The sequence below is a fragment of the Bactrocera dorsalis genome, chromosome 2 (genome assembly GCF_023373825.1).
Source record: "Bactrocera dorsalis isolate Fly_Bdor chromosome 2, ASM2337382v1, whole genome shotgun sequence".
NCBI lineage: Eukaryota > Metazoa > Arthropoda > Insecta > Diptera > Tephritidae > Bactrocera > Bactrocera dorsalis.
In genome coordinates, this window is record NC_064304.1 from 104,711,304 (window position 1) to 104,722,155 (window position 10,852).

General features: G+C 35.4%; 1 protein-coding gene across 2 annotated transcripts; it reads right to left on the reverse strand.

The window, feature by feature from the left end:
• Nucleotides 1-201: 201 nt before the first annotated feature.
• On the reverse strand, nt 202-4,297 carry LOC105222493 (nicalin-1). Of its 2 annotated transcripts, XM_049447589.1 has the most exons (8): nt 3,730-4,166; nt 3,294-3,372; nt 3,129-3,237; nt 2,685-3,056; nt 2,441-2,620; nt 2,290-2,355; nt 1,656-2,078; nt 202-1,588 (listed from the first exon to the last, which is right to left on the reverse strand). In XM_049447589.1, the coding sequence occupies exons 1-8, from the start codon at nt 3,893-3,895 to the stop codon at nt 1,232-1,234; spliced, it is 1,752 nt and encodes a 583-aa protein (XP_049303546.1). In that variant the 5' UTR covers nt 3,896-4,166; the 3' UTR covers nt 202-1,231. The 2 variants fall into 2 exon arrangements, with proteins under 2 accessions (XP_049303546.1, XP_011198144.1); XM_011199842.4 differs by lacking the exon at nt 2,290-2,355 and having other exon boundaries at nt 3,730-4,297.
• Nucleotides 4,298-10,852: the final 6,555 nt, after the last annotated feature.

The window sequence follows — 10,852 nt, forward strand, 5'->3', positions numbered from 1 at the left end:
TTATTTCAGTTCGATTGCGTGTTCTGTAAGCGATTCTAATACCGAGGTTTATTAGACTTGGATAGCCACTAGCCACTACCACAAAAAACGAAAGAACAGAATAAAGGCATCACAATTTTATTACTCACCTTGCACTAAATTCTTAAACAATGCATATTTGCATGTTTGTATGTATTAAATGAGCAGCACACGCGGAGTAAGTCGCTTTTTTATTTTTAATTTTATTGATTTGTCTTTATATTTTTTGTTTTACTTTCGTTTAAAGTAATACTTGGGAAATCATGAACATCTTAACCGTTTGCCATACTACTTGGAACTTACAATTTGATGATAATCAAAACAACATATGCATTATACATATACATATGTATGTATGCATATTTTAATTATATACTAAAATAATATGGAAAAAACATTTGACTACTACATTATGCTTTAATTATTGTTATAAAATTTCATTATTTAATGTATTATTTATAAGTATTGCTTACAGTTACTGCTGCCGCGCCCGCTGTCTGTGCGGGTGAGTGTGTAAATGCATATGTGGACTGTGTGGAAATGTGTGCCTAATGCTTTCCTAGGAATATTTGTTTACTCACAATGATTACGCTTTAAATTTCTTTTATTATTTAGCGATGTATTTAGGTGGAAATTGCATAGTTAAGCAGCAGTAATGGCACAATTTCTTATGTCGAGTTAATTATTGTTCGTGCTACATGGATAACGGAACATACTTGTAGGTGGTCGTGAAATTAATGACGTTTACAATACCGCTTAACAGTTTTATATTTTTTTATTTTTTAAATTTAATTTTATTTATTTTTCATTATTTTCTCATTTTTTTAATATTTTTTATCAAGTTTATCATGTTTTTATTTTCCTTTTTTTTTAATTTTTAATTTCTTTATTTTTACTAACAACCTTTCACCTTTCTTGCACAAATTATGTACATATATAACTTATAAATGAATTACTGATTTTATTACTTATCTTACTTGAATTGCGAGTCTCTCTTTTATAAAATTCACCATGTTGTGTATCATACAAAATTTCGCCTTTTACACAGATTATGTATATAACTCACTATTTGGTTGCAAATTTTAATTGTTCTAATATAGTTAGTAAATGTTCAAGAAAATGTCTCTTTACATTTGTACATCTGTACATTAAAGTTTTCGTCTTCAATAATATTACTACTTTTGTTTTATATTTATTCTTTTTGCACTTTTTTCTAATTTACTTTAGATTTTGTATTATTGGAATTGGCTTGCGTCAGAACTTGCGGTTTGGTCATTTTGCAAACGGTGTCGTATAACGCTGGAAAGAATTGTATGACAAAGTACACTGAGGCGAGGTATGCGCATATGAGTATGGTAAGGAAGAGATCGAAAATGGCAGGTTTCACGTGATATACATTTAGGCGTGCTTCTTGACCATCGTAGAACATAAAGTCCGGATCACGTGTGTCGGGTTTATCGTACATGATCTTCACATTCTTTAGGTACTTTTCGAAAGCGTTCTTCAGGTCGTTATTATGTAGCGCAGATTTGACTTGCAGATAAGCTTTAATGAGTTTCTTATTGATACCCTGAAAGTAAAAAAATGCCATAAATACTTGTAGTTTATATAATTAACTATTAAATTATTCCACTTACCATTGGCCCAGCAAAGATTTCATATGGCTCTTGTAAACCATACACGTAATGTGCTAACGTTTCAGCTAAAATTTTAGCATGCTGTTGCGTTTGCGCAATAATTTGCTCTTCTTCGTCTTTGAATATAGTGGCGCGTGCTGGCTCTTTGGGTGATTTCAATGCGGATATCGTGAAAGCTGGCAAACGGCGCATGCTGAAACGTTCATGCTCCCAGGCGAGTTGCTGATCGGCCAAATTGATCTTCTTATGTACACCATCGACTGTAACATTGCCATATTGTGCTGCTACGTTTTTAAGTAATTTGAAGAAATCATTCATTGCGGTGCCCTCTTTGGGTGGTTTCGAGACGTGCATGTAAAGGTTGCCAGTTTCAGCGTTCAACGATTGGGTAATCGTGTCTAAACAGAGCACAAAATCAACGTTCTGAAGTAGAAAGTAAGTTGGTATTAAAAATCAATGGGAAATATAAAGGTAAACGTTTCACATATAAAGCATTACATCTAGCGCATAAATTATTACATATTAAATAGCCTAAAATTAAAGTACGAGTATATAGAGATTTCAAGCAATATACGCCAATTTGTTTGTTAAGTTAGCAATATTTTTAAAGCCTTTAACTTGTAGACAGTCAAACCTCGTCTATTATGTTAGTTGGATTCTTGGCTGCAATTAAAGAACCGGTAATAGACACGATGTCTTCCTTTGTTCCATAGCGCAGCGTTTTACATATTTATTTTCAATGAACATAATATTTTCTTCTTAAAAAAGAAATACAACAACTATACCTGCAGTTGCACATTCTCATCGAGCCACTTTTTGACTCCTTGGAAGTTCAACAGTGTTCCGGATTCTGTGAGTAAGAATAATAAGCGATATTTAGGCACTGCGTTAGGTGTGCTGTGCAATTTACTAAATACATCCGCGAGTGTTAGCAACACAGCGGCATCGGCGTTCAAAGGATATTCCTATGCAGGGAAAAACGAATACATTCATTAATAATATTCCCAAGAATACAATTGGTTTCCTTACATTATACAATCCGAATGTGTTGAGATGTGAGGTTATGACAATTAATGGCAATTTGCTGTTGGACTCGCCGCCACTTTCCATTTGCTTCAAAATTTTCGTAGTGGCCGCCAATTCACCTTGTATAATTGGTATTCTACTATTTTTGCTAGCTAAATGACTCGCACCAGATACAATAACCTGATAACCATTGGCCGATATCGATGACAGCAGCTCTGTAGCTGCTGATGTGCGTTGAGCTTTGCCCTCAACATTTTTGGAGGTTGTTCTTGTAATATCCGTTATGATACGCTCGAGCTCGGAGTTATACGGCGAGAAATATATGGGAATTGAATTTGGCTGTGCCAGCATAGCTTGTTCAAGCAAATTGAGGTGCTGAAAGTACATTGGAATAAGTTTGGATTAGTTTAAAGAAATATTGATAATAAATGCGGACATTCGCGTTACCTCTTTTTCCTCAAATGTCATATCACTGACATGCTGCGGTAGCAGTATAACCAAACCTCCAGCTTTTTGCCGTATTTCACGGAACTGATCAATAGTTAAATCTTGTAATCTATCAATAAAGATATAAATTTAGCAATACATATATTTCGTAAAAATAATATTTACTTTGCAACTACACAGTGCCTGCCAGTACTCCAAGTATAGAGAGATTTCGCCTCTAGCGATAATGCAGATGCACGACATCCTGAAATAATAAATGAAACGGTATATAATATCTTGGATATATGTTATATAAGTATAGAATAAATCTATTTTACAAATGCTAATTAATTTTTCTGTATATTTACATATTATTATCAATATACATTCTAACCTCAAAAGTAGCGCATTTTTGTTTTGTATAGTACACAATTAATAAATGAACACACTGCAAATGTACATGCACCAAACAACTATAAAGATAAATTAACCCACGATAATTAAAACTTTTAGAACGCTAACATAACCTAATTGCAGCAGTCAAAACAGGAGTTATTGACCAACTTGCACATAGTGACACATCACTTTAATATCAATGACAATGTCGGGCAAGACCACTCACCATAAGCCACTCCATTTACATCGAACTGTGACATCCGTTGCACGGAGAATTCGCTGGATGCCAATACAGGATTGGCTGAGCAAATGAGTAAAACTGGTAGAGCAATCAGTAGATAGGGCAGTCCACCACGGAAAATATCCGCAAAATTCTCAGCATCCTCAAACATTGTGACACTTTTAAGTGAGTATTGCGCGGAGCTAGTTATAGACACTGTATTATCCTACGATACCACTTCTATGTCAAAGGCAGGTGTTAATTAAATTATAATAATTAAATTTAATTTGTTCTAATTAGGCAAACTTGCGCCCGGCTGATTTTTCTCATAACTAATTTTTACTTCGTAGGGTTGATTTTTAAAGTACCACTAAAAATGCAGTGACCCTTCTAAATTAATGTTAAATCATTATCGTATACATGACACGATATATATAATTTCGCATGATATTACTGATATTTCTTAAACTTATAAACGTTATACTATGAATAAAATCGAAATATATTAGATAAAAACCAAAACAGTACAAAAAATCAGTAAAGGTTGTCCACATTGTCATGTGAGTAATTTTTAGACTTATCAACCCTGTTTTCTTGGTTGATGTTGTTGTTCCTTTTATTAACCTGTCAACGTGCGTTTAATGATGATGCCACTTTCAACACAATTCAAACAGAATTATCGATACATAAGTATTGTTACTAATTAGTTAGAATAAACAAATTTTTAACTATAATTTCTTTAAGGTTGATTTGCTAGAATTTTTTTAAAAGTGTGTAAGTAGTTTACTGATATAGAGTAAGTCTATTAAAATATCTTTAATTACAAATTTATTGATTTGTGTAATTTTAATATATAACGTGATATTAATTGAAACAGATATAAATTACAATAAGAAAACAAAATCTTATTTATTAATTATATTTTTCAACACTGGTGTCACCCTGTGCGTAAACATCAGCTTTTCCCGGCTACCGTTAGCTGTCAATAAATTGCATTAGTTTCCGCTTCGCGATTCCAAAAGTTTTTATTTTATTATGTTATAGTGGAATACTGTGAATTTTGTTAATAAAAATCGGATAATTGGTGAAATTTATACATAAAAACATAAAGTGAATTATGCATTCAAGTAGCGTAGTGTTGTTTGTCGGCTTGGCTTAGCTACTAGTGCAAACCAAGAGCACTGATACTTATGTGTGTGTGCTGACGTTCGCAAAATATAATGTGTTTAAGTGATTAATGATTTAAAATTATAATTCATAATGTAATTTTATTGTAAATTTCTCAGGTCTACGCTAATACCACCAGATTTATCATCTTGACAGAAGAAAGTCAAGTAAGTTTTTTCATGAATATTATATAGTAAATAATATGAAAAATATATAACATTTTTAACGATTGCTAATTCTGTCCCATAGGGAAATAGTTAATCAAGTTAAAATTTCGAACCTTAATTAACAGACGATTTTATGCATACAAAGTATGAACATGACAGTGAAAAGCTTTTTTTTAAAAGATTTCAAGAATTTAATACTATTTGTTTTTTGACTGAGGTAAATATAAAGACAAACTGCGCTGGAGCGTGTTCATCCGTACGGACGACATGATCTAGCCAGCGTACCCGCTGTCTCTTAATTCGCTTCATTATGTCAATGTCGTCGTATAACTCGTACAGCTCATCGTTCCATCGTCAGCGTTATTCGCTGACATTGTTATTGCTGTTAATACTGGTTCCCAAATAGACAAAATTATCTACGATTTCGTAGTTATGACTGTCAACAATGACGTGGGAGCTTAGTCGGGAGTGCGACGACAGGGAATATTTCATCTTCCATCTTCTCGACCCTCTTTTCACGGGTCTTTTTCAAGATTTGGGGCATGGTGAATGTCTGGCCAGTTGTTGAATTGCCAAGCTTAAAGCCACACTGATAAGGTCCAATTAGTTTGTTGACGGCGGGCTTTAATCTTTCATACAATACGCTCGATAGAATCTTATACGCGATGTTGAGGAGGGTTATCCCACGGTAGTTGGCGCAGATTGTGGGGTCTCCCCTTTTGTTGATTGGGCAGAGCACACTTAAATTCCTATTGTCGGGCATGCTTTTGTCCAACCATGTTCTACAAAGAGGCTGATGCATGCTCCTTATCAGTTCTTCGCCGCCGTGTTTAAATAGCTCGGCCGGCAATCCATCGGCCACCGCCGCTTTGTTGTTCTTCAAACGGGTAATTGCTAATCGAACTCTTCATAGTCGGCGTTATACTTTCACTGGCATTCAGCAGGTTGAAGAAGTGTTCCCTCCACAATTTTAGTATGCTCTAGGTTGACAGGATTCCAACGAAAATCCTGAATAATATAAATCTCATTACAAACGTGCTAAAGCGTTAAATGCCTATCTTCTATAAAAAATTACAAAAATTTTCCTTTTTGCATAGCAAGCTTAAGGAAATTAAATATATACATACATAGGTAAACAAACAAACAAATCCACACGTAAAATAAATCATAAAATAAATGCGTGAAAATCGAATTTCCCTTATTGCCCATGGATTTGCGTTATCGGATTTACAAATTTGGGGTATTTACAACTGAATAACAGTTACAAAGCAAGTGTAAGAAGGAAGGGAGGTAGCGAAAAAGAACGAAGGAATGAAGGCATGGCTGACAGAGGAGAAATCAGCATGGAGTAATCTTGCGGGTATAAAAGTTTACCGTTGCATGAATATGTATGTGCTTATGCAACGTTATAACCAGCCATAAAAATGAATTATTTTCGAAAAGTAAGTGTCTGCTTTACTAAACGTTTGGCGGCAGTTTCGATAAGATAACAGTTTGAAAAGTAAGAGAGTAAAAGCATAATATTTAAAGGCTAATTAAATAATAGCGAAGACAAGCTATAAAAACACCGATTCCAAAAGATCGAAGCATGGATTTTTAATGCATATGAATTTACTAAGCTTGCTACTGCTCAAGGTGAAAAGCCTTCTCTGAGCTCACTGTTGTGGCTAATTTTTAAGGTACAATAGCTTGCACTACCTAAAAATTGTACGGAGTCCTTTAGACTCAATAATGTCGAATGTATAACCACGAAATACATTTAATATCGATTTAAGTAACAAATCTTATTATTGAAGGAGTAAAGTAATGATTTTTTTCTACAATAGTCTATTTTCTACAAAAGTTCCAGATCTCTGCTCAAGTTCAGGAAGAGCTAAGTTTGGATGCAACTTGCAAAAATCAAATCCAGCGAAATACTTTAAGTTGTAAAACCAATCATATAGAGTAAAATCAGCCGGATGTTCGAAAATCCTGAAATTTATCTATTTTTGGCAAAAAGATATGAGTTATGAGGAACACGCGCTCTCCTATTTCCATTGGAATAACTCACATATTGACCGATATATGCGGCACAAAATCAACCGGAAGTTCGAAAATATTTATATTAAGTATATGGGGGCTACCAATACTTCCCGGTCCGATTGAACCCATTTTTGACATATAGACATACATCTTATGAGATTTGTGCTCATCAAATTTGGTTGTTGTAGTTTTAGTGGTTTAGCAGATATGTTCATTAAACATATTAGAAGGCGTGGCCACGCCCACTTTTTCAAAATTTTTACCCACATCTGTACCTTGCTACTGCGATACCCTGTGCTAAATTACAATTTAATATCTTAATTTAGTGCTTAGTTAATGGCGATTTGTTGACGTGGCACGAACTCCAAATTTTTTCGTTTCATCGAGATATCTCAATTTTTACTCAAGTTACAGTTTGCACGGACGGACGGACTGACGGACAGACAGGCAGTCAACCGGATTTTAACTCCTGATCATTTATAAATATATAACCTTACTTCTATCTCTATCTTAGTTTTAAGTGATCCAACCGTTAGGTGAACAAAACTATAGTACTCTGTAGCAACTGGTTGCAAGAGTAAAAAATGGGTTTACTCTGCCTTGCATATGAATATAACCCCTTAACACATATCAAAATCACACCTTAAAGCCAACTGTTATTACTCCAAATCACCCAGATTCTCAATAATTCAAAGATCGTCGCGTTGCAGCATATTATTTCTGCTGTGTTGTGTGCGGCGTTCCGATACATCAATATAAATACCATACATGCTCTTAAATACAAGCTCTCGCACACACATTTGTACTTATTTATCCGCCCATAAATATGAATATATGCCCATATGCTTCTCGGCCATTTGTTGCTGTTGTATTTGCATATTATTTCAGCATAAATTATCGTCATATTCACAGCGTGCATTCAAATGGAACGTGCTTGTACCGAAGGTCGGTCGCATAAATTTTCGAAAACCCTACGACGCACCGAAATGTTCACTCGCCCCCTTCCCCACAAACACACACACATTGCTTATCAGTAGGTGTGAAAGACCTATCAGAGTTCCTTGTAGTTTAGATTTACTGAACAAGTTGTAGCGCGTTATATTATACTTTTGTTGTTGTAATATGGAGCACTTCCTGCAGATAAATATGATTTCGATTTACATATGGACATTAGTCTACATACCGACATACATACATACAAGTAGAAGGCTTTTTAGGCTCCATGTCATCTATAATTTGCTGCGAATTGCATATAAATTGAAATTGGTAAATATTTTAGTATGTGTAACGGTACATATTGCCGGCATAATTTACGGCATATCTGCTTGGATGGCTATCGATAGCAAAGCAAACCCGCCGCTTTACTAATATTCTACCGTTTTTTTAGGTTATGTGCCCCAGTTTTCCGCCGAAATTGACACGGATGCTGACAGCTTCTTCGGGATATTGTTTGTCTTATTAGGATAATATGTTATAGCAAACATTTAATGTGTCTAGTTAAGTTGGCTGAATATGAAATCGAGTATGATGTAATATTGGCTTAGGTTTTTCTAAAACCAAATGACGGTTTCAGCCCAATTTTGGTGCTTTTTAGGCTTTACACGGTTTTAATGTTAGACCCACGATACATTATTGAGTAACTATGGAAATATAGGAATATGTGTAGATAATGAAAAAATGCACAGAAGCAAAGATCCAAGACTCATCGCCAGTAATATTAGTCAGAAAGTTATGTTTCACAGGCATTAACGCGACGCTATTTATTGAAAAAAGTTAGTGATTTTGAAACCAATAATTCTTTCACTTTTCTTAGGCCCAAATGATCCTTTGAAACGGATTTTAATCGTCCTTCTAATATTCCAACGATGCCAGCAAGACTTCTCCCAACGGCGCTCAAAAGCGGATCAGATCCATGCGTTGATCAGCACCCTGAAAATCCCAAGCTTGCGAAATCAGACCTCGTAGCCGAAACTACTACCAGTTGAGCTTCCATATTGCTCTAGACTGAAGACCAAGAGTCGGACCCCATACTCACATTACATGCACACACCTTTCACACAAGAAGCTTACCCTAATTTTGTTAAACCCTTTCACCGCTTAAACAATTCACGAGCAAACGACCCTAACACCGCTAACATCTAACGTCCATCAGTCCAGCTAATCCCCATACCACCCTGATCCCTAATGTCCGAATACATCGAACATTCTCCAATTATATGCTCCCAGACCGCTACCTCCGCCTTACAAATACAACCCGATAGATGTCATTGACACTCATACCAACTTAGAAAAAAATATTTCGACAAATATAAAATATATAACCCTACGAAACTATATGTAGAAGACCTAATCGTGTACTTCGTTGAGTTATCAAGTAACTGATCCGCAATATATAGGTTGAGCAATTGAAATCATTATAACGGGTGATTTTTTTGAGGTTAGGATTTTCATGCATTAGTATTTGACAGATCACGTGGGATTTCAGACATGGTGTCAAAGAGAAAGATGCTCAGTATGCTTTGACATTTCATCATGAATAGACTTACTAACGAGCAACGCTTGCAAATCATTGAATTTTATTACCAAAATCAGTGTTCGGTTCGAAATGTGTTTCGCGCGCGTGTTTTGTTCAGCGATGAGGCTCATTTCTGGTTGAATGGCTACGTAAATAAGCAAAATTGCCGCATTTGGGGTGAAGAGCAACCAGAAGCCGTTCAAGAACTGCCCATGCATCCCGAAAAATGCACTGTTTGGTGTGGTTTGTACGCTGGTGGAATCATTGGACCGTATTTTTTCAAAGATGCTGTTGGACGCAACGTTACGGTGAATGGCGATCGCTATCGTTCGATGCTAACAAACTTTTTGTTGCCAAAAATGGAAGAACTGAACTTGGTTGACATGTGGTTTCAACAAGATGGCGCTACATGCCACACAGCTCGCGATTCTATGGCCATTTTGAGGGAAAACTTCGGACAACAATTCATCTCAAGAAATGGACCCGTAAGTTGGCCACCAAGATCATGCGATTTAACGCCTTTAGACTATTTTTTGTGGGGCTACGTCAAGTCTAAAGTCTACAGAAATAAGCCAGCAACTATTCCAGCTTTGGAAGACAACATTTCCGAAGAAATTCGGGCTATTCCGGCCGAAATGCTCGAAAAAGTTGCCCAAAATTGGACTTTCCGAATGGACCACCTAAGACGCAGCCGCGGTCAACATTTAAATGAAATTATCTTCAAAAAGTAAATGTCATGAACCAATCTAACGTTTCAAATAAAGAACCGATGAGATTTTGCAAATTTTATGCGTTTTTTTTAAAAAAAAGTTATCAAGCTCTTAAAAAATCACCCTATATTTGAATTCGATGTTCTAAAACCGTGTATGAAGCTGTGTAAATATGAAACGCAAAAGTCTTCTCTGTGGTACCGCGACTCTCAGTCGTGCGTTTTCTAAAATCCGGTAATTTATCTCTTCTAATAGCTGTTGAAAAAAAAGAGAGCTGCGAGCTACTTGGCTTCAAATGTTTTGACAAACATCCGCCAAGCTCCAAAAAGTCTAAACAGCTGCATATTATGATGCCCTTTCCTTTAACTTAACTTTAATGCTCCTTCTTATTAGTAATTCCCTTAAATTCTTAATCAAAATGCTTTAATCTCTGGTCATTAATTATCAAAGCATCAATACAACCTAAGTATTTTCTAATCGTTGACCATTTATTTATCTCAATCTTCAGCGATTTTCTTCAATGCTAATTGCTCACCTCATTGACTTAA

Excerpts from the sequence above, each read along its gene's own strand:
- LOC105222493 (XM_049447589.1), bottom strand. The coding sequence starts at position 3,895 with ATGTTTGAGGATGCTGAGAATTTTGCGGATATTTTCCGTGGTGGACTG. Across the intron at positions 3,057-3,128 it reads TGACATTTGAGGAAAAAGAG|CACCTCAATTTGCTTGAACA; the intron begins GTAACGCGAATG and ends ATGTACTTTCAG. Across the intron at positions 2,356-2,440 it reads ATGAGAATGTGCAACTGCAG|GAAGACATCGTGTCTATTAC; the intron begins GTATAGTTGTTG and ends TATGGAACAAAG.